Source organism: Musca autumnalis, unplaced genomic scaffold (assembly GCF_047663935.1).
Source record: "Musca autumnalis isolate F117 unplaced genomic scaffold, ASM4766393v1 scaffold_3, whole genome shotgun sequence".
Classification (NCBI taxonomy): Eukaryota; Metazoa; Arthropoda; class Insecta; order Diptera; family Muscidae; genus Musca; species Musca autumnalis.
This window is the reverse complement of record NW_027411866.1, coordinates 101,485,325-101,511,563: the sequence shown is the minus strand read 5'-3', so window position 1 is coordinate 101,511,563 and position 26,239 is coordinate 101,485,325. Positions and strand designations below refer to the sequence as shown.

General features: G+C 35.6%; 2 protein-coding genes across 5 annotated transcripts; one reads left to right on the top strand and one right to left on the bottom strand.

Moving 5' to 3' along the window:
• The first annotated feature begins 1,317 nt into the window (after positions 1 to 1,317).
• On the top strand, positions 1,318 to 5,262 carry Mrgn1 (Mahogunin ring finger 1). The gene is made up of 3 exons (XM_073973260.1): positions 1,318 to 2,468; positions 2,538 to 3,879; positions 4,331 to 5,262. The coding sequence occupies exons 1-3, from the start codon at positions 1,659 to 1,661 to the stop codon at positions 4,501 to 4,503; spliced, it is 2,325 nt and encodes a 774-aa protein (XP_073829361.1). The 5' UTR covers positions 1,318 to 1,658; the 3' UTR covers positions 4,504 to 5,262.
• Positions 5,263 to 5,807: 545 nt separating this feature from the next.
• LOC141397199 (DDB1- and CUL4-associated factor 6-like) lies at positions 5,808 to 25,690 on the bottom strand. Of its 4 annotated transcripts, XM_073973262.1 has the most exons (5): positions 25,461 to 25,620; positions 13,332 to 13,366; positions 11,368 to 12,714; positions 10,728 to 11,311; positions 5,808 to 6,296 (listed from the first exon to the last, which is right to left on the bottom strand). In XM_073973262.1, exons 3-5 carry the CDS (start codon positions 12,656 to 12,658, stop codon positions 6,033 to 6,035), a joined length of 2,139 nt encoding a protein of 712 aa, XP_073829363.1. In that variant the 5' UTR covers positions 12,659 to 12,714; positions 13,332 to 13,366; positions 25,461 to 25,620; the 3' UTR covers positions 5,808 to 6,032. The 4 variants fall into 4 exon arrangements, with proteins under 4 accessions (XP_073829363.1, XP_073829362.1, XP_073829365.1 ...); XM_073973261.1 differs by lacking the exon at positions 13,332 to 13,366 and having other exon boundaries at positions 25,461 to 25,690; XM_073973264.1 differs by lacking the exon at positions 13,332 to 13,366 and having other exon boundaries at positions 25,510 to 25,620.
• Between the last annotated feature and the right edge of the window lie 549 nt (positions 25,691 to 26,239).

The following is a 26,239-nucleotide window of genomic DNA, read 5'->3' as shown; positions in this document are numbered from 1 at the left end:
AGTGGCAGAAAATGGTAAAAGTGGTAAACTGCTATCATATAAATTGTATGCTATTAAAAGTAAGGGAACACTTTACAGGTTAAAAATGGTAAGAAATGGTAACCACGTAAAGGAACAGAGCAACAGTTTGTTTATATTGTTTTGAAGTTTTAGACATATTCGAATGAAAAAATTTAAATTGACATAAAGCGTTGGCTAAAACAATGTTTACATTTACGAAATCCACTCGATTTCGACTGTCAATTCGTTTGCGTATACGTCAAATGAAAACTCAACTGAAATCAATTCGATTTCATTTGACGTTTGAGCAATGGAATTGACAGTTGAAATCGAGCGGTTTCGTAATTTATTTGCTAAATCAGGCAACATTTTGCGTCATTTACCATACAAAAATAAATGACGATAGCTACGTCATTTATTCTAAACAACGCACGAAAACACCATACTTTTATACGCAACCCTGCTTTTTCGTCATAAACTACCAAAAAATGCAACTGTTTTATGATGTCTTTGTTTGTTTGGGAGTGTTGTAGAAAAACAAAAATACTCAAACGATGACAAAAGTGAAAATAAATGGTTAAAAAACTTGCAAAAATTATGTTTTTTTGTTTTTGGAATTAATTTAAGTTATTTGATACACATTTGTGTTGTGAAATTCCTATTTTTCTGAATAAATATATTGTGTGCGTGTGTTTGTGTTATTGTATAAGTGTGTATGTGCGATTGTGTGTGTAAGCAAATGACGCAAAAAAACAGATGGAAATACACTTCATTTGATTCTAGGTTTTCGTAAAACGAAATCATTTAATATGCATATGTAAATTGGACTTTAGTCACTTTTTGATTAGATCAACAGTTTTCAAAAAATAAATCCGAAAACCTAAAAACTCTTAAATTTTGACCTTTGACCCCGAATAATTTTTTTTTGCACACATGGGATCGATGGGGACTTTTAGGACGTTGCTTCTAATGGCAAACCCTAGCTCTCCACCAAAATTCAGCTTTGTGGGAATTTTTGCTATTTCAATGTCTATTTTGACCGGACTAATCGAAAGATGTTGTAAAATCATAATCCCAATTGCACAGCTTCCAAAATTTTTGCTGGGGAATAGCACTTACCGGCAAATATCGCTAACTATCGACATTTGTCGTTAATTCCATCGGTAGAGAGTAAAGTACAGTACACATTGTCAGTTTTGAATGACGATTTTTTGCAATTATCGATAACTGTCCAACCGTCCAGCAACCACAAAATATTTTGTGGTTGCTTGATGAATGACAAAAATGAACGGCCACACTAGCAAGCAACAACAAAGCAGTCATTCAAAACTGACAATTGTACCCAGCTTTACAGAATCCCACTACTGATCCAGACCAAAAGTCGATTATTCACCGTCATTTTCGATTTTTTTTCTAATTCGATCTATAAATTCATTTCGATGACAATTCGATCTATGTATCACTGGCTCCCAATACGAACTACAAATCCATTTTCAAACGAATAGAAAATTTTCTAACAAAGTAACAAATTTACTTTCGCGATGGCTAAAAGATTCTAATGGCGTATTAATTAAATTAATCTACTACTAATTGACTGGCCGAAGTATAAACATTGAACGAAAACAATTTCTGAAAATCCATCACCCCAGGAAAACGAAATGGGTTCGTTTGCAAGTCGTCAACAAAATGAACAAGAGGCCGAACAAAATGCCACTCATGCCTATAAATATCCTCCGCGGTCAGGAAATAATTTCTTTGGAAGTCATTTCATAATGGGCGGTGAACGTTTCGATACACCCCAACCAGAATCGTATTTGTTTGGAGAGAATGCCGATTTGAATTTTTTGGGAAATCGGCCTACGTCTTTTCCCTACCCCCCACCACAGGCGAATGAACCAACAAAAACGCTCAAAAGTTTGGTAAATATTCGCAAGGAATCGGTGCGTTTTGTTAAAGTCAATAAAGAGAAACACAATGAGTCGGATCAACATGATGGTAACTGCCTGGGCGGGGATGGGGGATCTTCTGTTGATCCGCCACCTTGTCTCTATAATATAGAGTTTACATTTGACTCAGATGCCAAATGTGCCATTACCATTTACTACTTCTGCAGTGAAGAAGTTAGCCCCAGCGGTGTAACATTGACTCCGCGTGATGGTCTTACTTCGGAAACATATCATTTTGAGAAAGGAATTAATCAATTCTTTTCCCAACCAAGTCATGTTTTTAATCCCCAACTGATACCGGAAGATGATTTGATATACAATCCCAGTAAAGAACAATATCCGGTAGCTATACATTGTGTGGTGGAGGAAGGAAATGAAGATTGTCGCCAGTCACATACAACCATATGTGTTATTGATCATCATCCGGAGAGTAACAGTTATGTGTTGAGGGCTTTAAAGCAAAAAATATTTGTGGATGGTTTGTGTTATTTGCTGCAGGAGATCTATGGCATTGAAAATAAGGTAGTTAAGGTGGCTAGTCAACATTATATCGTTTTCCACTAACTTATCGTTTACCTAATCTTGTTATAGGCCATCAATAAAAGCTCAATTGATGAGGATTTGGATGACCATGGCAGCGAATGTGTAATTTGCATGAGTGAAACTCGTGACACCCTTATATTGCCCTGTCGTCACTTATGCTTGTGTTATTCTTGTGCAGATTCTTTGCGTTACCAGGCCAATTGCTGTCCCATATGTCGTGCTCCATTCCGTGCTCTTTTGCAAATAAGAGCCGTCCAGAAGGGTGTCAATAATCATGTTTTGCATCAAAATACCCCCACCTCGGCTGCGGGAGAACCATTAGCATGCGAACATCAAGTACCGCCAGGATTTATACCAGTCTCCTTGATAGAGGCTTTAAATGGTCCACCTCAATATGTGGGAACTAGACGGGGTGTGGGTGATGGTAATGATATGTTAGATGGTGGTAGTGTCGGCCCGGTGGTAAATGGCACAGCTACGGAACATAATAAAGCCACCTCTCCATACAAACCTTCTTCACAAAGACGTTCTAAGGGTAAAAAGAATGCCTCCACTTCGACCAATTCCACTGAAATGTCAACAATGACAAATAACCCAAACGCTGGAAAAGATAATCCCGAGGATCCAAATCTTGGTGGAGGACCGGTTGCATCAGTGGATAGTAAATCTTTAGATAAACGTTCCTCCCAAGATAAATTGCAAATTGTTAATGAACGTCATAGCCTAAAAGTTCCAAAGTCATCACATAAAAGACATTCCAAAAATTCACCCAATCCAGAGATGACATCAACGGCCACTTCAATGCATGACGAACAAGATGATGATAGTGAAAATGAAAAACTATCCCCATTGCTATCACCTGGTAGTAAATGTAAACCTATACCGTCACAATTGGCAAAGACATTGGCCAACACATCGGATAATGAAGATGTAGATGAACAAGAATTGGAAGAAGACAATTCCATGATTACAGCCGAACCTACTGTGGAATTTAAGGGCAAGAAAAATAGTTCGTCTTTTAAGAAACACAAGAAGGCCAACAATGACAAAAATCCAGAAGGGATAAACTCTGCAAATTGTGTTATAGCACCACCACCACCAGCTGCAGTAGCTGTGGTGGAAGCAGCAACAGCTGGTGTTCCCGAAGATACAGATTATTATACCCCAGATGATCCCCAAAATTGCATTTTAAGTCCTTTGTGTCCAGATAAATCAAAAACCCTCTCTGGAGCTGGAGAAAAACTAAAAAATTCATTGGCTAAAAAGAATTTACATAAAAAATCCACCTCCGTGGGAAATATTGTGGGTTCGGGCGGATCTGGTGTGGCATCCACTGCCAGCTCAATGGGAGCTGTCGATCTAAAGGGCAACAATGTTAGCTCTTTACCTGGTAAGTTGTAGAGAAAGACTGGGTATTATAAAATTGTAAAAATTAAAAAATAAACCAAGTGTGAGGACCAGTAAACGATTTTTCGAACGGTGATTAAGGTTAATTGGATATGTCATTTGATTAAGGGCGCCAAAAATATTAAAAATCATGTTTTGTGGGTTGATTGTAGAATTGGGATCCTGGGGCTGCTATCTCGAAATGTAATAACATTGTCTGACTTCCGAAACGTCAGTTGCTTTTTTATCATGAAACAAATCTGATGAAATTAGGCGTTCTTAAATCGAGTTTCATGAAAACAAAGCGACTGACGCTATGAAAATCAGCCATTGTGTGGGTTATAATGACATTTTTGTTATGACGTGTAGGAGTTAGTGATGTCAGCTTATGGTCATATTTCTTTGATCTAAAAATTACACAAATTACAACGCGTTTTTTTTCACATTCCTTTTAGATATGCTGGATAGCCCTGTAAGTGCAACTTCGGCTTCTACACGCAGTTCTAGTGACAGTTATTCTTCAAGCTCATCCACCAAGCAACTTTTGAGTTCGAATCCCAATACTGCAGCAGTGGCTAACATTATTGTCGATGACAAGACATCTTTACAGAATGCCGTTAATGTTTAAGACGAAAATATATACTCTACATACATACATATATTTACACTATTCTATCAAGATGTTTAACAGATAAGTATTTGTTTATTTGTATTTTTTTTTTTTTCAAACTTTTCTTTGTGTCCCATTGAAAACAGCAGAGCGGAGTTTTTTGCCAAGTCAAACAGGGTGATTATGATTGTAAAGTCCCCCTGAGTTTTGTCTATCTGTCGTTTCAACTCAAAAGGAGAAAGTGAGATAACTCTCGGGGAGTTGGTATTCATGATTTAGCTGAATATTTGTGATTGTAAAATTATTTCTATAAAATCATTGCAATATTGTTGGGTCTGGGTCTGAATGAAAAATCTCAGATAGTACTTCAAGAGGTTCGGTTCTTAATTACAAGTAAATTGAAAATATCATTTTTTCACTAAAAATTTGCTCAACATTTCAACAATGTTGAACATCTTTATTGCACTTGCACTTCCAAATCATAATTATCACTCAATATTGCTCCTCTCTGCGTACGTTTCTCTCCTAGTATTTGTTGTAATTTATGCAATTATGCCACTAAAAAGTGGTCGAAAATCTTGTATTTAGTAAATTTGTATTTTTTTGTTTGTTTTTAATTAATGGATTGGGAATTTGTATTAAAAATATTTTAGAGTATAATAATAGCATTTCGAAAGAAATTAACCACATTTATTTTTAATTTATAATCTACTTATCATTAAAAAAGGAAACTTAGTTTAAAATAATTGTAACAATAAAGTATATATCAATATGAAACGTGTTTGGAACAAAACATCTTTCAAAGACAATGTCCGCTCGAATTTGAATCGAAAGAATAACAGCATATTTTTGGGATCTGAGTTCCTGCAGGTTTCAAGTACATGTTGTATAATTGTTATCAATTCAGTGGATTTTTATTCCCAGGTAAGTAAAATATAACAGAAATTTGATTCCTTCGAAATCTCCATCCAAACATCTCGGGCATAATTCTAGCATTCTACATCGAGAGAGTTTTTTGTTCGCAGATATATTTCAATACGATCATACTGGTGCTCGTTAGTATTTTAATTCGATTTCCAGTTCCTATCCGCAGGCCTCTTTATTCTCACACACATTATTTAGTCTCCGTTGAAGCTACAATATATTTCTGGACAGAATTGACAGTATAGATACACGATACAATCCGATTTTCGGTATTTTTAAAGTTTTAGCCACAGTATCTATCCATGCGAAATGTCTGAAACCTGGTTCTAAAATATTTCATGGCCGGAACTTAACGCCGTTTTCACTGTTGTTGAAAATAATTTCCAATAAACACGAAATTCAAATTTAAAGTTTTTTAATTATTCTTTCTCAGAATTCTCTTCTAGCACAAAAATTTACAATATTTAAAATGAATAATCTTAAATAACATAAATAAATTTATTTATTTTTAACTGCTGTTGTTTGTAAAGCACCATTAGCAGCAGCACTGCTCTTCTTTTGTTCTTCGATAATTTCAATTGAATTTCCTCAAATATTGAGAAAAGATTAAAAAACGGGAAACATTAATTGTTTCCTCCTTCATCCTCTGGATTTGTATTATTGCCACTGTTGTTTCTGTTATTTGTTGTTGTGTTATTATCACCCGTCATTGTTTCACTATCGTTGTTATTCGCCGCTGATACTGTACCGGGAGGCGTAGCCTCATTTTGATTTCGTTCACGATTCCGCAACGAATGTATACAGGCGAGCATGCGTATCATAAAAGCCGCTGGCACAGTAATTGTATCTTTGGTCTGTTCCAACATGATGGCATTACGTTTCATCAGCTGCAAAAATAGGGAAGAGTTAGAAATGAATTTAATAGATGTATTATATATCATATATGTATATTATGTTATATATGAAAGGACCAAAACAACAATAAAGCAGAAAAGACAAAAATGAAATAAAATACAACGACTAACTACCCCAAAATTCTCGAAGTCGTATTCGCAAATCATTTAAACCGTCAGCGACAGCTCGTTTATTTGGTAAACTTTGCGGATCCAATGTGGTTCGCAGTACAAGTGCAACGAAATTAAAGAATACACTCAACCTCTAAAAGACTTTGTTTCTATGTCGAGTTGTCTGGTGGCTGTACCAATTTTAAAGATGAAGCACACAAATTTGATCATCGTTTTTCACTCTGGATAGTATTTATCATACTTTAGAATGCTAATCGATTGTCAGCGCACTATGGTTCCAAATGAAAGTTCTCTAGCCAATAACCAATTTTTTGAAATACTCGTACGTACTTACCGTTAAACGAGAAGTTTTCAAAGTTGAGATTTGTTTACTGTGTTGTTAATAGAGTTCAGTGTAATAAGTATTTTGTAATAATGTCTGTGGTAATAAAATCGCAATAAGAAAATTAAAAAAGTGAAAATATGAAAGAGAAAGATACAAGTAGTTTACATAAACTTCCCCAAAGCAGGTGTTGCTCCCATCATTATTTAGGACCACATCAAAATCGTTTAGCTGATTATTACTGGGCACTGCTATATCAGGGTCTTTACCATCAAATGGGACGATGACGTTACTGACTACTGCAGACTCAGTGAGGACGAGGAGGAGACGGTGACGATCGAGCCTCTCCTGAGTCGATGTCCAGTTCTGGCTTGCAGGCGGCATAGATTAGTGGGTATTCATTTTCCACAATGTCTAGCCTTCTATTCAACTATGGAACCTGCTCTAATCACAACATCAACAGAAATCTGAAGTGGCTGGGACAACGCAACCTGAACACGTGAACCGTATTATCCAAATTTCTCCAACCATCACCACCCAAACTTTTTCTTCCTTATAATATATATATTTTCTTTATATATATATTTTCCTTATTTCCTTTTGTCCGCCTCTATTCTCTTTTCCCCATCTTTTATCTTTACAGTACTTTCCATTTATTTTCCTGGAATGATCACAATGGACCGAAAGGTCTCCGAGTGACGCAGTCAAAATTAGCGACTGCACATCCCCAAACCTAACCTAACCATGTTGCTGCATCTGGGTGAACACAGCCCACAGTGAGTCGTCGTCAGATTATGGAACTCCCCCGCAGTACCCCAACCGCAATATTTAACGCCATCCGCTGTTGCTCCAATCCCTAAAAATGCATCCTTTTTGCCATTTAATTACAATGGACTCTCCGTCCTTGTCGCAATGGACTCCCTCCTTCATGAGTTGGAAGAATACCGTGGTCGCTGCGGTGCTGACGGACCGTTTCATCACCCCTGAACGCCACACTTTAACCAATCATGGGAAACCTCATTGGCCTAGTTTCAAAGAGTTCACTGAACATCGCTTCAAATATCTGCCCAACACTTCCGATGTTCGTGTAGCAGAAAGGACGTTCCGAAACATCATCACTAGACAGGACAGCGAAAATTTATGCAACACCTAATTTTGATCCGATTAATGTCAAATTTTGGGGCTGGGCATATTTTTGGCTTCTGATTAAATTGCAATCGAAACATATCACATATGCAAAAATATGCCAAATGCATAAATTATGCATATGCAAATATTATTATTTGCATATGCAAAATTTATGCATTTTAAATATGTTCGTATGCAACAAATATTTCAATAATATCTTCAAAAATGTTTAAGTGTACATTTTTTTCTGTTTAAAATTCTCTTCAGAGAAGTCAATAAAATAGAGAAATGTATAAGAACAGCCACGACCTTCAAAATACCGAAAATCGGGAGGTATCGTTCTATGGGGGCTATATGAAGGTCTGGACCTATACCGAAAATTTTCAGGTGGAAAGTTTTATACCCCCAAGTAAGACTTAATACCAAATGTCAGCCATTTCGGTAGGATACTTAGGCCACAAATCCTTGAATATTGCATATGCTCATTTTATGCAAATACGTCAAAATATGAAAAATATGCAAAAAAATTCTGGGCTAATCTGATTATCTCTATGACGACCCTAACCATATATGCATTTGTATGGGATTCCGCTGTCTAATCATCACTGCTGCAACCCGAAGTGAGACCAAACTACCCAGCAGTGGTGACGTGATTAGCAAATGAGCGTGATGAGCTTCGTGTGCCAATTCCAGAGTCAGGGCGCTGACACTGGACGTTAACAGGTTGGTCAGGAAGCATAAGCGTAACAAGTGGTTAAATCGTCTGAAGAGTTGCAGCATGGATTCGGAATAAGTGAACGAACCCTGAAAAGAAGGAAGATATGACCTCAGGCACTTTTGGCGACGTCACGCTGACTGATGCGAAGAGGTGCTCAAGTTATTTATTCGACAGTTTGTCGAGCACCCGGGATTAACAGGACAAAGAGATGAGACCTACGTCGCATTAGATCTCTTGCTGCGAGGAAGAACCTGCCCAATAAAGAATGGATGATGTTGCGAATGTCATCAGGAACACTAAATCATCCAAAGCGCTGGGCCCTGATGAAATATCCATGGTAGTGGTGAAATAGCTGGAAGCGACCAGAGTAGAGTACATGTACACGCTCAGGATATTGCAGTCGCTTAAATTTCTATTGGGCAAGTATCGATAGCACCGTGCAAAACATCTGCCCAGTATGCCGCATGGGCGCGTACGACACGCTGCACCTTTTCAACTGCCCTGCCAGACCTACTCATCTAACTCCAAAGGTGAATCGTACAGACCGATTTCGCTTTTGTCTCTTATAGCAAAGACCCTCGAGGATTTAGTCCTCCCCCAGCGTCAGAAATAGCAAAAAGAAAAGCAAAACAGAACGTGATACAACAGTGCTACACGCCATCTCCAGACATATTCGTCGAGGACTCAACCAGAGCAAGCCGTGTGATAGAACAGTGATGGTGGCGCTTGACTTATCAAAAGCCTTCGATACTGTCAGGCACTCCACACAGTTTGACTGATCTTACAACCTTTATCCACCCGAAGAATAACAAATATCCGCCGCTAATTATACGGCCACTCTGTTCACCACATGGACGACTACAGAGGTGACATGGTAGCACAATTTCGACCACAAACTACCCCAAAATTCTAGGTGTCACATTCGACAGCATGTTTATGTCATCCGCGCATCACAGCTATCTGCGATAAGCTGAGATGTAGAAATAAGGTCCTCAAGTCCCTAGCCGGCAGCACTTGGGGTGCAGATAAAGAAAATAAAAGCTATACGCGACGCCAGTATTGTTCGCGAATACAAGTGCAATGCCATGAGAAAATATTCTAACCTATAAGAATGCCGCCTGGACAAAGATTATTCCAGTACAGCAACAAAATGGTATGCTTTCGTTGCAGTACTTGTGAGAGCCATCCTAATCACCATATGGTGGATAGGACTCGCCAACACGGACGTGTCAGGAGGGATCTTTATGATCTAGAAAAAGTTACAAGAGAGTTACAAGAGAGAACCTCAAAAGGCCTTTCAAGCAGGTTTAAATAGAATTCCCCCACAGATGCAGTCGCAGATGTCATAAACAACTATAGTGTGAATGCGGTCCTTCTCGGAGCGTCAGCTGCCACGACCAACCAGAGTAGTTTTGGCAGTTTTTTAATTTTGATTTTTGTTGCAACAACGATGGGTGCCACCGTGGTGCAAAGGTATGCACGCCCGCCTTGAACGCAGAAGGTCGGGGGTTCGATTCCCCTGCCAGGCAACATCAAACATTTTTCAACGGTGGCAAAATACCCCTCAGTAATGTTGGCGACATTTCCTGAGTATTTCAGCCTTGAAAAACTTCTCCATAAGTGGTGTCTTAAGACACGCCGTTCGGACTCGGCGATAAACAGTAGGTCCCATATCATTGAGCTAAATATGAATCGGGGTGCACTCATTGATATGAGAGAAGTCTCCCTTGTCCCGTATGGGATGTTCTGGAACAATGTTTTTTTTTTTTTGCAACAACGATATCTACAGAAAAAATGACTTCCAAAATGAGACCCACTTCCTCCGCAACACTTTTGTCGGCAACATTATACGTCCAAAATTCGGAAAATATTTTTTAGGGAAAATAGAGTTACAATTCACACAGGGTATATCTCTATCGGTCAAACCGACAGGTACTTTTGTACTTGTTTCTTCTCGTTTTTAACCCGATAAGTTGAAAGGGCAGAGAGACAAAACTCAAGTGGAGTTTTCATTCAGAATAACCCCCAATATCACCTGTTTTGTTAACAAAAAGCCCCTCTGGAATATCACACGTTAATAAATTGTTCCTTTTTGTTTACTCTCTTATTGTTTGGTTTTACTTACATCTTCGGCCTCTTCCTCGTTAAAATTTTTCTCCTTCAGTATTGGTGCCCATATTTTAACATCGTAATCTATACCAGAGGAAGCTAAATATGGCAATTCTGGATGTGGCTGAAGACAGTTAACTACATGTTGATCGGCTTGCATTAGCATTACCAGCTTGCCGCTACGACGATCCCATGTAAAAATATGACCACAATCTGAACCTGACATTACATAATTGTTACCCCAGAATGTTGCCTCCTTTATCATGGTACGAGCATTACGATGACCGGTATATTTCATGCGTAAATAATCGAAGATAACTTCTTTAGCTTCCATTTCCAAGTCGGCCAATTCTTGATTGAGAGATGCCGAATCATCTTGGAAATCTGGGTCTGTGGCTGAGTGACTGTTTGTGGTGGTATCTTGTTGTGTCGATGATGTGAGATCGGGCATTTCCACATCATCAACACTATGACTGTGTGTTGTATTTGCTGTCGAAGAATTGTGAACCGAGTCTTGAGTATCAACAGAGGATGAGTGATTTGCTGCCAAGGTACTGGCGGCAGCTCGGCGCCAGGCAGAGGATGTTGATGGACGGGATTCTAAAAGATCAAATCAAATTTTAATTAATTAAAAAAGAGAATATGCACTATTTTACCTTCTGCGCCTTCTCTGGTATCCATTACCAAGCTCTCGCTACCCTCTTGTGATGTTTCTCGAAGGGTTTCTTGCATTTGACTTGTTAAGCCCATACGCGTTCTGGGATCATTTAACATACGTGATATCACCTCTGTCATACGACTCATAATATTGGCCTGGAGTTGAGGTCTAACTTGGCCAACTTCACCCCTGCCACTGACTTCACGTTCCGGCCGGGCATCGGGTCCCGTATCAGACCAATCTCCCCTTAACCTTAGCCTCCTTGTAACCTGTTCAGCAGTTATTGTTGGTGGTGGTGTACTGTCACGATTTAAAAATCGCCCCTTCTTGGACAAATCATTCACATCGACACCCTCACTTTTCAAATCAAATAAATATAAATATTCGGATGAGTAACTAACTAATAGCTCAGATTCGTCAGGACTATAACGCACACAGGTGATGCGAAACTGACGATTTGTGGGCAGTGGTATGGGATAAGCTTTAACGGGACGTGTATGGCGTTCTGTTGTTGGTATGGAACTATCACTAAAATCAATCACAGATAAATAACGACGATCATATATCCGCACCACAGCATCAGAACTGCCAACGGCCACGTAATTACAACTGATCGGTGCTAAGTCCATGGCATTTACAGCCGATGGACTGAATATGAAAATGTTGTCCTTACAGCATGTCTTGTGACAACTTGAGATTTTGCGTAAATCAAACAGCCGTACGGTGCCATCCTCGCCACAGCTCATAAATGAGCGCGGCTCTGTAGGAACTGTCATTACCTCATAGGTGGTACCACTTTTATGGCAGCTAAACCAACCAACATTACTATCATTGTCGGAGATACGTTCATACACCGATGGCATTGCTTCATCCGAACCATGACGTCTTCTGATATAGGGGGCTAAGAGTTCTGTATGCAATACAATACCATCTCCGGAACATGATACTATGGCCTGATCATTAGATTGTGGCATAAATCGGGCACTGAATATATTCGCCCGATGTGCTGTCTTATATTTGAGTAAAACTTGTTGATTATTGGGATTTGTGACTGCAACAAATTGATCATCCGAACCGCTTATAAGATATTCCCCCGTATTATTCCAATGTACCGTATTGACACAGCCTGAATGTATTGGTAAACGGCACATTAGACCCAAACGTTGCACATAGTCGAGAGAGTCTTTGGTACTGGCTATTAAATTTCGCTGTATCACATGTGGGTCGTAATGGTCACGCTGTAGTATCGTGCGAAAAACACTATCTCTTGAGAGAGTGTCGCGTGACATTTCTCCTCCTCCACTTCCTCTGGATTGAAAAAGGAAAGTTTAGCTTTCGACAAAAGCTGCATGGAGAAGAGGAAATAAAAAGAAGATTAGAGGTATAAAATAAAAAAGATAAGGCAAAGAAGATTGTAATTGAAAAGTAAGAAATTTACATCAATAAGAACGCATGATTTATATGACTTCTAGGTGGAACCACAGGCGGTAAGAAACCTGGATTTTATAAATTTTTTTAAAAGAACATATGGTTGTCCATATAAATGGGCTTTAAATGATTTTAAAGATGAAAATAAAATTATGTTCTTTTAATGTTGATTAACCCTAACTTCCTTAGACACCCATGAGCGTAAATTGCCAAAAAAGTTTTTGTAAACAATGTTATCAGTTTTAGAAAATATTAACCGCTGTTTTAGCAATATTTTCATATTTTTACTACGAAAAACTTTATCGCGCGCCGGTTTGTAAGCAACTTGTTAAACCAAACAATGTTTCCTTTGATAAGATATCAACCGATAAGGAATCAAAAACAAAAGAGATTAAGTCTTCATTTCCAAAAACAAATTTACAAACACACTTATTGTTGTTGTTGCAACACTTGTGGGATGTATTGAGGCAGGTTCATTTAGGAAAATAATTTTGTTACTGTTCACTGAAGATGTTAAAACAAAATTATGCTCACCAGTACATACAGTGACTGACTGAAAATTATGCTACCTGAAATAAAAAAAATTAAACGTTGATAACTTGGAAATGATTTGAGATTTTTTAGATTGAATAGTTGTCTTTAAGATGGCATACAAAAATATTCCGTTTATAGTACCGTTATACTAAAATCTTACCGGAAAACAAAAGACGGGCGTTTTTAAATTGAGCATTGAAAATTATGCAGCACAATAATCGATTAATAATTTTTCACTTTTTATGCTATTTTAATATTCATTATTGTGTAATAATTGGTTTTCTATCGTTTTCAGTAGTTTTGTCATTGTTTCCGATAGGAAAAATGATCTTCCTGACGTAATTTTTGGCATGATTGTAAGTAGGGACACTAAGAAGTATTATTTGGGCTTGAATGGCAACAAAGGGTGTTGGAATTTTCGTTTTTATTAAAGCAAACATGGTCGAAACATTGTTGACAATATTTCTGTAAACTATTTTCAAAGAAAAGTGCAAAAAAATTCGGTCTATGCCCTGATTTTTACCTCTAAAAGGACAACGCCGTTAAATACCAGTATAATGTAGGGCAAGCTTGGCTAATACAGGACTTTCCATATATCATTAGATTGTTTGTACGTACTCTAGACATAACTGTTAATGATTTTTCATATCCATTTTTTGAAAAATAACTTCAAAAACTATTGCCTACAAAAGGACATTAATTACAATCATGCCAAAATTATGTCAGCATCCTAATTTTTTATCGGAATCAATGACAAATCGAATCGGGAAATGTATCTTAAAGTATTACAATTCAAATCATATAATAATTAGTATTCTTTTTTTAGTTTAGTTTTTTAAGTTTTAAACGTATACCCCCATTATTATATGTAAGTCTTCTTTTGTTATAGATTGGATTTACCGAACAGATTTATAGCGTTCCGGTTAACTTAAAGTTAAGAGTGATCATTAAATTTCATGGAGTACCTTCTTGGCATTAACTTTTAACGTTAAAATTATATCTTTAATTCCTCCAAATTGGTTTATTTTGCGTTTTAAAATCCATCCAATAGTAAAAGAACACACATAATAATGGCCCTAGGATATATGAATTGTAATTACCATATACATAGTAGTTCAAAATGCAATTGAACTTTAATCGGCCTATAGGCTTATATTGCATAAAATGAAATAAATTAAATAAAAACATTATTACTTTATCAACCGATTATTGTGGTGCATCATTTTTAATGCTCAATTTAAAAATGCCCACTTTTTATTTTTTGGGATATTTTTAGTATAACGGTACTGTAAACGGAATAGTTTTGTATGCCATCTTAAAGACAACTTTTCAGCCTATAAAATTGTTTTTTTTTTAATTGTTAAAAAATCCAAGTAATCAACATTAAAGCAAAACCTATAACTCTGCCTGTTGCGTGTGCGTTCAAAAATACAAAATGCATGTAGGTATTTCAATTTGAAATTTTTTTTTAACGCAGACGCAACACGCAGAGTTACAGGTTTTTAAATTTTTTTATTTCGGTTTGCATCATTTTCATTGACAGTCACTGTACATATTCATTTTGTGTCACATGTCCATGTTGATATTTCTAAAACATAACGAGCTACAACTCATTTACTACGAGTTTGCCATAATTCAACAAAACTGTTTTTTGAGTTTTTGAAGCACTAAAACACTTCAAATCATGCTTGATCTTGCACAGATTTTGCACTGATAACTGGCTACCTGTTTACAAAATATGGTCCAAGTACTTATTTTAATTTTTATGTAATAATCTTTTTAAGTTGGGAAGTCAAATTTCAATCGGCAACTTAAAATGCGTTTTTCTTGAAACTGACATTTTAGAGATGTGTCACTCTTTGAGTAAATAAGCGATATGTATGTGTTTTACTGATAACAATCTTTAGATCTTCATACTTTAAATATCAGTGTTGAATAATATTTATGATATGCAAAGACCGAAAAGTCATGTTCAGCAAAGCCTCTTGTGAACTCCCATTTACTGTTTAATTTGTTTCTCGGGATATATGATCTAAGTTTGAAAAGATCAAGTTAGAAAATGGGACATATCTGTCCACTCCTTGGCGTACCTTCCACACAAAAACGAAATTTTTTCGGCACAAGCGCAGTTAAGGAACTTTTCTCGGATAACCATGAAATTTTTTACAGAAAGTTTTTTGGATACAAGTCCATACTTCCTGAAATGATGCCCCAAAAACTTTAAATAGCCCAATTGGCAACAAATGCCAGATAAACGCAGTGGCTGACTTCCGTATCGGCAGATGCATGGTAAATGACAGCAAATTTCTGAAGTATTGTGCTTCATAACGCCGTAATACTTAACAAATGCGAAGCTATGTATTTCAAAACGTCACAATTGCGCATTTTTAACGCAGTTAGAAAGCAAACATGTATCATTTTGATTTCTGATGCCTTTAGTTGCATTTTCGAGGAACAATGCATGAAATAATTATTAATTTTTAATAATAATTTTAATAATTAGACAAAGTGTAAAAACTAAAAAGAATCTGATGATTTGGAAGTCAGCCAGTATTTATATGTACGCCTTTCTGCTTAATCTGGGTATGTGTCTATCTCCAGTTCTAGGAATGTGGCTGCTTCGATGTGATGTAACTACAGATCTACTAGTTAGTTGAGAAGGTCCTTACTTGGCCCTTCAAGGCGTGAATTTATAAAAGAATATTTGTACTTTTCCCTTCAAGGCGAAGATTTATTAAAGAATTTTTTTACTTGGTCCTTCAAGGCGTGGATTTATTAAAGAATTTTTTTACTTGGTCCTTCAAGGCGTGGATTTATTAAAGAATTTTTTTACTTGGTCCTTCAAGGCGTGGATTTATTAAAGAATTTTTTTACTTGGTCCTTCAAGGGGTGGATTTATTAAAGAATTTTTTTACTTGGTCCTTCAAGGCGTGGATTTATTAAAGAATTTTTTTACTTGGTCCTTCAAGGCGTGGATTTATTAAAGAATTTTTTTACTTGGTCCTTCAAGGCGTGGATTTATTAAAGATTTTTTTACTTGGTCCTTCAAGGCGTGGATTTATTAAAGATTTTTTTTACTTGGTCCTTCAAGGCGTGGATTTATTAAAGAATTTTTTTACTTGGTCCTTCAAGGCGTGGATTTATTAAAGATTTTTTTTACTTGGTCCTTCAAGGCGTGGATTTATTAAAGATTTTTTTTACTTGGTCCTTCAAGGCGTGGATTTATTAAAGATTTTTTTTACTTGGTCCTTCAAGGCGTGGATTTATTAAAGATTTTTTTTACTTGGTCCTTCAAGGCGTGGATTTATTAAAGATTTTTTTTACTTGGTCCTTCAAGGCGTGGATTTATTAAAGATTTTTTTTTACTTGGTCCTTCAAGGCGTGGATTTATTAAAGATTTTTTTTACTTGGTCCTTCAAGGCGTGGATTTATTAAAGATTTTTTTTTACTTGGTCCTTCAAGGCGTGGATTTATTAAAGATTTTTTTTACTTGGTCCTTCAAGGCGTGGATTTATTAAAGATTTTTTTTACTTGGTCCTTCAAGGCGTGGATTTATTAAAGATTTTTTTTACTTGGTCCTTCAAGGCGTGGATTTATTAAAGATTTTTTTTACTTGGTCCTTCAAGGCGTGGATTTATTAAAGATTTTTTTTACTTGGTCCTTCAAGGCGTGGATTTATTAAAGATTTTTTTTACTTGGTCCTTCAAGGCGTGGATTTATTAAAGATTTTTTTTACTTGGTCCTTCAAGGCGTGGATTTATTAAAGATTTTTTTTACTTGGTCCTTCAAGGCGTGGATTTATTAAAGATTTTTTTTACTTGGTCCTTCAAGGCGTGGATTTATTAAAGATTTTTTTTACTTGGTCCTTCAAGGCGTGGATTTATTAAAGATTTTTTTTACTTGGTCCTTCAAGGCGTGGATTTATTAAAGATTTTTTTTACTTGGTCCTTCAAGGCGTGGATTTATTAAAGATTTTTTTTACTTGGTCCTTCAAGGCGTGGATTTATTAAAGATTTTTTTTACTTGGTCCTTCAAGGCGTGGATTTATTAAAGATTTTTTTTACTTGGTCCTTCAAGGCGTGGATTTATTAAAGATTTTTTTTACTTGGTCCTTCAAGGCGTGGATTTATTAAAGATTTTTTTTACTTGGTCCTTCAAGGCGTGGATTTAATAAAGATTTTTTTTACTTGGTCCTTCAAGGCGTGGATTTATTAAAGATTTTTTTTACTTGGTCCTTCAAGGCGTGGATTTATTAAAGATTTTTTTTACTTGGTCCTTCAAGGCGTGGATTTATTAAAGATTTTTTTACTTGGTCCTTCAAGGCGTGGATTTATTAAAGATTTTTTTTACTTGGTCCTTCAAGGCGTGGATTTATTAAAGATTTTTTTTTACTTGGTCCTTCAAGGCGTGGATTTATTAATGATTTTTTTTACTTGGTCCTTCAAGGCGAGGATTTATTAAAGATTTTTTTTACTTGGTCCTTCAAGGCGTGGATTTATTAAAGATTTTTTTTACTTGGTCCTTCAAGGCGTGGATTTATTAAAGATTTTTTTACTTGGTCCTTCAAGGCGTGGATTTATTAAAGATTTTTTTTACTTGGTCCTTCAAGGCGTGGATTTATTAAAGATTTTTTTTACTTGGTCCTTCAAGGCGTGGATTTATTAAAGATTTTTTTTACTTGGTCCTTCAAGGCGTGGATTTATTAAAGATTTTTTTTACTTGGTCCTTCAAGGCGTGGATTTATTAAAGATTTTTTTTACTTGGTCCTTCAAGGCGTGGATTTATTAAAGATTTTTTTTACTTGGTCCTTCAAGGCGTGGATTTATTAAAGATTTTTTTTACTTGGTCCTTCAAGGCGTGGATTTATTAAAGATTTTTTTTACTTGGTCCTTCAAGGCGTGGATTTATTAAAGATTTTTTTTTACTTGGTCCTTCAAGTCGTGGATTTATTAAAGATTTTTTTTACTTGGTCCTTCAAGGCGTGGATTTATTAAAGATTTTTTTTACTTGGTCCTTCAAGGCGTGGATTTATTAAAGATTTTTTTTACTTGGTCCTTCAAGGCGTGGATTTATTAAAGATTTTTTTTACTTGGTCCTTCAAGGTGTGGATTTATTAAAGATTTTTTTTACTTGGTCCTTCAAGGCGTGGATTTATTAAAGATTTTTTTTACTTGGTCCTTCAAGGCGTGGATTTATTAAAGATTTTTTTTACTTGGTCCTTCAAGGCGTGGATTTATTAAAGATTTTTTTTACTTGGTCCTTCAAGGCGTGGATTTATTAAAGATTTTTTTTACTTGGTCCTTCAAGGCGTGGATTTATTAAAGATTTTTTTTACTTGGTCCTTCAAGGCGTGGATTTATTAAAGATTTTTTTTACTTGGTCCTTCAAGGCGTGGATTTATTAAAGATTTTTTTTACTTGGTCCTTCAAGGCGTGGATTTATTAAAGATTTTTTTTACTTGGTCCTTCAAGGCGTGGATTTATTAAAGATTTTTTTTACTTGGTCCTTCAAGGCGTGGATTTATTAAAGATTTTTTTTACTTGGTCCTTCAAGGCGTGGATTTATTAAAGATTTTTTTTACTTGGTCCTTCAAGGCGTGGATTTATTAAAGATTTTTTTTACTTGGTCCTTCAAGGCGTGGATTTATTAAAGATTTTTTTTACTTGGTCCTTCAAGGCGTGGATTTATTAAAGATTTTTTTTACTTGGTCCTTCAAGGCGTGGATTTATTAAAGATTTTTTTTACTTGGTCCTTCAAGGCGTGGATTTATTAAAGATTTTTTTTTACTTGGTCCTTCAAGGCGTGGATTTATTAAAGATTTTTTTTACTTGGTCCTTCAAGGCGTGGATTTATTAAAGATTTTTTTTTACTTGGTCCTTCAAGGCGTGGATTTATTAAAGATTTTTTTTACTTGGTCCTTCAAGGCGTGGATTTATTAAAGATTTTTTTTACTTGGTCCTTCAAGGCGTGGATTTATTAAAGATTTTTTTTACTTGGTCCTTCAAGGCGTGGATTTATTAAAGATTTTTTTTACTTGGTCCTTCAAGGCGTGGATTTATTAAACATTTTTTTTACTTGGTCCTTCAAGGCGTGGATTTATTAAACATTTTTTTTACTTGGTCCTTCAAGGCGTGGATTTATTAAAGATTTTTTTACTTGGTCCTTCAAGGCGTGGATTTATTAAAGATTTTTTTTACTTGGTCCTTCAAGGCGTGGATTTATTAAACATTTTTTTTACTTGGTCCTTCAAGGCGTGGATTTATTAAAGATTTTTTTTACTTGGTCCTTCAAGGCGTGGATTTATTAAAGATTTTTTTTACTTGGTCCTTCAAGGCGTGGATTTATTAAAGATTTTTTTACTTGGTCCTTCAAGGCGTGGATTTATTAAAGATTTTTTTTACTTGGTCCTTCAAGGCGTGGATTTATTAAAGATTTTTTTTACTTGGTCCTTCAAGGCGTGGATTTATTAAAGATTTTTTTACTTGGTCCTTCAAGGCGTGGATTTATTAAAGATTTTTTTTACTTGGTCCTTCAAGGCGTGGATTTATTAAAGATTTTTTTTACTTGGTCCTTCAAGGCGTGGATTTATTAAAGATTTTTTTTACTTGGTCCTTCAAGGCGTGGATTTATTAAAGATTTTTTTTACTTGGTCCTTCAAGGCGTGGATTTATTAAAGATTTTTTTTACTTGGTCCTTCAAGGCGTGGATTTATTAAAGTTTTTTTTTTCTTGGTCCTTCAAGGCGTGGATTTATTAAAGATTTTTTTTACTTGGTCCTTCAAAGCGTGGATTTATTAAAGATTTTTTTTACTTGGTCCTTCAAGGCGTGGATTTATTAAAGATTTTTTTTACTTGGTCCTTCAAGGCGTGGATTTATTAAAGATTTTTTTACTTGGTCCTTCAAGGCGTGGATTTATTAAAGATTTTTTTTACTTGGTCCTTCAAGGCGTGGATTTATTAAAGATTTTTTTTACTTGGTCCTTCAAGGCGTGGATTTATTAAAGATTTTTTTTTACTTGGTCCTTCAAGGCGTGGATTTATTAAAGATTTTTTTTACTTGGTCCTTCAAGGCGTGGATTTATTAAAGATTTTTTTTACTTGGTCCTTCAAGGCGTGGATTTATTAAAGATTTTTTTTACTTGGTCCTTCAAGGCGTGGATTTATTAAAGATTTTTTTTACTTGGTCCTTCAAGGCGTGGATTTATTAAAGATTTTTTTACTTGGTCCTTCAAGGCGTGGATTTATTAAAGATTTTTTTTACTTGGTCCTTCAAGGCGTGGATTTATTAAAGATTTTTTTTACTTGGTCCTTCAAGGCGTGGATTTATTAAAGATTTTTTTTACTTGGTCCTTCAAGGCGTGGATTTATTAAAGATTTTTTTTACTTGGTCCTTCAAGGCGTGGATTTATTAAAGATTTTTTTTACTTGGTCCTTCAAGGCGTGGATTTATTAAAGATTTTTTTTACTTGGTCCTTCAAGGCGTGGATTTATTAAAGATTTTTTTTACTTGGTCCTTCAAGGCGTGGATTTATTAAAGATTTTTTTTACTTGGTCCTTCAAGGCGTGGATTTATTAAAGATTTTTTTTACTTGGTCCTTCAAGGCGTGGATTTATTAAAGATTTTTTTACTTGGTCCTTCAAGGCGTGGATTTATTAAAGATTTTTTTTACTTGGTCCTTCAAGGCGTGGATTTATTAAAGATTTTTTTTACTTGGTCCTTCAAGGCGTGGATTTATTAAAGATTTTTTTTACTTGGTCCTTCAAGGCGTGGATTTATTAAAGATTTTTTTTACTTGGTCCTTCAAGGCATGGATTTATTAAAGATTTTTTTTACTTGGTCCTTCAAGGCGTGGATTTATTAAAGATTTTTTTACTTGGTCCTTCAAGGCGTGGATTTATTAAAGATTTTTTTTACTTGGTCCTTCAAGGCGTGGATTTATTAAAGATTTTTTTTACTTGGTCCTTCAAGGCGTGGATTTATTAAAGATTTTTTTTACTTGGTCCTTCAAGGCGTGGATTTATTAAAGATTTTTTTTACTTGGTCCTTCAAGGCGTGGATTTATTAAAGATTTTTTTTACTTGGTCCTTCAAGGCGTGGATTTATTAAAGATTTTTTTTACTTGGTCCTTCAAGGCGTGGATTTATTAAAGATTTTTTTTACTTGGTCCTTCAAGGCGTGGATTTATTAAAGATTTTTTTTACTTGGTCCTTCAAGGCGTGGATTTATTAAAGATTTTTTTTACTTGGTCCTTCAAGGCGTGGATTTATTAAAGATTTTTTTTACTTGGTCCTTCAAGGCGTGGATTTATTAAAGATTTTTTTTACTTGGTCCTTCAAGGCGTGGATTTATTAAAGATTTTTTTTACTTGGTCCTTCAAGGCGTGGATTTATTAAAGATTTTTTTTACTTGGTCCTTCAAGGCGTGGATTTATTAAAGATTTTTTTTACTTGGTCCTTCAAGGCGTGGATTTATTAAAGATTTTTTTTACTTGGTCCTTCAAGGCGTGGATTTATTAAAGATTTTTTTTACTTGGTCCTTCAAGGCGTGGATTTATTAAAGATTTTTTTTACTTGGTCCTTCAAGGCGTGGATTTATTAAAGATTTTTTTTACTTGGTCCTTCAAGGCGTGGATTTATTAAAGATTTTTTTTACTTGGTCCTTCAAGGCGTGGATTTATTAAAGATTTTTTTTACTTGGTCCTTCAAGGCGTGGATTTATTAAAGATTTTTTTTACTTGGTCCTTCAAGGCGTGGATTTATTAAAGATTTTTTTTACTTGGTCCTTCAAGGCGTGGATTTATTAAAGATTTTTTTTACTTGGTCCTTCAAGGCGTGGATTTATTAAAGATTTTTTTTACTTGGTCCTTCAAGGCGTGGATTTATTAAAGATTTTTTTTACTTGGTCCTTCAAGGCGTGGATTTATTAAAGATTTTTTTTACTTGGTCCTTCAAGGCGTGGATTTATTAAAGATTTTTTTTACTTGGTCCTTCAAGGCGTGGATTTATTAAAGATTTTTTTTACTTGGTCCTTCAAGGCGTGGATTTATTAAAGATTTTTTTTACTTGGTCCTTCAAGGCGTGGATTTATTAAAGATTTTTTTTACTTGGTCCTTCAAGGCGTGGATTTATTAAAGATTTTTTTTTACTTGGTCCTTCAAGGCGTGGATTTATTAAAGATTTTTTTTACTTGGTCCTTCAAGGCGTGGATTTATTAAAGATTTTTTTTACTTGGTCCTTCAAGGCGTGGATTTATTAAAGATTTTTTTTACTTGGTCCTTCAAGGCGTGGATTTATTAAAGATTTTTTTTACTTGGTCCTTCAAGGCGTGGATTTATTAAAGATTTTTTTTACTTGGTCCTTCAAGGCGTGGATTTATTAAAGATTTTTTTTACTTGGTCCTTCAAGGCGTGGATTTATTAAAGATTTTTTTTACTTGGTCCTTCAAGGCGTGGATTTATTAAAGATTTTTTTTACTTGGTCCTTCAAGGTCCTAGCAGGACAATTAAAAAGGGACATTGTGTTGAGCGGGCCTGTGCTGAATGCTGACAAATGTTTTGCAGGGTGTAATCAGTCATTGTCCTATTGGAATTCAGACGGCTGCAGCATCGCGTAGTTTAGCCAAAACTTTGGTTTGTCGTGGCAGCTGACGCTCCTCAACTGCGATTTATTGGGGATGTTCTCCGAGGACCGCATTCACACGATAGTTGTTTTTGGCATCTGTGTGAATGTCATTCAAGCTTATTTGATGGGCTTCCGGATCTAGGGGTTCTCTCTTGTAACGTTGGACCTCTCTTTCTAGATCATGATGATACCTACTGACATGCCTGGGTTGGTGGTCCTATCCACCATATGGTGATTAAGATGGCTCTCACAGCAACACCCAAGAAAGTACTGCACCGAAAGCATGCCATCGTATTGCTGTATTGGAAGAATCTTTGTCTCCTCCTGTAGATAGCCCACTGAAGACATGAGGAGGCACGCCGTTGCAGTTCTCGGGGCGGCATTCTGACAGGTTTGATTATTTTCCCATCACGTTGCACTTATATTCGCTGTTGAATGTGACCCCTAGAATTTTGGGGTAGTTTGTGGTCGGAATTCTGCTACCATCGACCATGACATTCAACTCTGTTCTCACCTCTGCCGTACATGTGGTAAACGGAGTGGTGGTAGATTTAGTGGCGGATAATTGCACTTTCTTCGCGTGGATAAATCTTGTTATGATCAGTCAAATAGAATAGAAGTTCAGCCCTTCACAAATGACATACCTGACGCCAAGATCGCTGTGGCACTTCACCACTTGTTCCGCTTATGTTTGCCGACCAACCTGTTAACTCCCAGTGTTAACACCATAACTCTGAGGTCACTCATTAGCTAATATCGTGGAAAGTTTGGTCTCACTTCGGGTATTCGACCAGCAGCTATATGGCTAGTGGCTGTCGTTGTGATGATTGATGAATCGGAAAATCATTTCTGCTACCCGAACATCAGAAGATTTGGGCAGATTCCTGATGCGGTGAGTAGTAAACTCTATCGCTCTCTTTGATCACAACGATATAGAGCTTTACCGTGGGAAGTCCATAGTTCCCATTATCCATATCTCGAGAAGTATGGACTTCACCGGGAAAGCCATATACCGTTGTTATCAGGGTCTACTACTACACCATTTTCACATGTAATTCGATGAATTATTGATTATTCCATTTGAAATTCGAAGGGCGAAACCTATAGATCTGCGTGTTGCGTGTGCGTTCAAAAATACAAAAACAAAATACATGTATTTCAAATTCAAAACAACAACAAATACATGTATTTTGTTTTTGTATTTTTGAACGCACACGCAACACGCAGAGCTATAAGTTTCGCCCGAAACATTTCACTTGTAATTATCGTATCGAATTATTTCATTTGTAATTTGAGAACTGTAAATTATTTCATTTGTAGTTCTAATTTTTCCATTTATAATTTGTATTTTTCTATTTGCAAATCGAAGTTTTTCATGAATTACAAATGAAATAATTCGAATTACATGGGAAAATGGTGTAGAGGAACTATGTTAACCCGGCAAAAAACTCTAGTGTAACCGTACTATAAGTTTAAAAATTTCGTATGAGTCCGGCAGGTGCCCCTTAACGCAATTTTTGCGTGCTTGGAAATTTTATATTTCTTCATTTCATTTTTGACGGTCATATCTGCTACAATGCCTCCCCATAAATTTTACATTATAGCATTACACTAAGAGCCTTTACCTTCATAGATGATATGCGCAAAGCTATTTTTTCGCATGGAACATGAATACCCCCAATACACACTTCTGAGGTAGACAATAAAGATAGAATAAAAAAAGCACACATATGGATGGATGAATGAAAGCAAAAAACAATATTGGCTAAGCTGCCAAAACTAAAGAACCTACTAATGCTGATGGCCACACAGTACAATGTCGCAACTAGGGAGGAAACGGTTGGAAGGCTTGCGGGTACTATACGAAGAACCACAACATTTAAAGAACTATCAAGAAAACAGTCAACTATTTTGAATTCAATCAATAATATTTTACATAAATTAAATGAACTTTAATAGAGATTAAGTGGTGCATAATATTACTTGCAAAGACCATATAGGGGAGGAATTTGATGGGAAATGTCACAACACAATTATTAGAATTATTAGATGAAATGTTTGTAAATACAAGGAGGCACAAGAACTGTTGCTAATAGCACTAAGTACCCCTATTATCTAAATAACATTACGCACACACAACTTTCGTCACATACGAATGTACATAGTAGATGTGTGTATGAATTCTTTGTCTTAAACTTTTTGAAACATTGATACATTTGTTTTTATTTTTCTTAATATTTTTTGTTAGGTAGATAGCAAGAAAACATTTTATACTTGCCCATAACTCAAGACTAATTTCCGTATCGGTTCAATGATGAACACAATTAATTATTTTCAACAAACGAAAAATAATATACAAAAGGGAAGGGTATGGCTGGGCTATGAGAAGTGCAATAAATATTATGCATACGTTTTTATTTCATTGACACTCTTACTTATGTGTTTTTACTTTTATTTTTGTTATATATTGCTGTTTTTTTTTCTTTTTAATTTTATATATTATGTTTACCTAAACTTTACTTTCACAGAATAAGCGATGCAGTTCTTTAATTTCTTACTATTGTTCTGCTTTTATTTTTTACTAAACGTAGACTTCTTCCTATTATTTTTCTTCTATGCACTTTTATCCGCCAACATCAACTTATTTTGCTAATAAAATAATTCAAACTGATTATTTTTGTTCTCAAATCGAAAGAGAGTATTTTTTTCTGGTTTCTTTCCCTCTTATAAAACAGCTGTGCTTGACAATTAGCATGGCACAATCATCAATCAATTGTGCCATGACAATTAGATAACATTGAAAACATAAGGTGATGTGGCAACATGACAATTCACTCGATAGTTAAGGGGAGTACACACTAATGTCCAATTTACATTAGCAACTTTTTCGTCATTTAGAGCTGTTTCGTCATTTATTTGCTAAAACAGGCAATATTTTGCGTCATTTACCATACAAAAATAAATGACGATAGCTACGTCATTTATTCTAAACAACGCACGAAAACATCCTACTTTTATACGCAACCCTGCTTTTTCGTCATAAACTACCAAAAAATGCAACTGTTTTATGATGTCTTTGTTTGTTTGTGTGTGTTGTAGAAAAACAAAAATACTCAAACGATGACAAAAGTGAAAATAAATGGTTAAAAAACTTGCAAAAATTATGTTTTTTTGTTTTGTTTTTGGAATTAATTTAAGTTATTTGATACACATTTGTGTTGTGAAATTCCTATTTTTCTGAATAAATATATTGTGTGCGTGTGTTTGTGTTATTGTATAAGTGTGTAT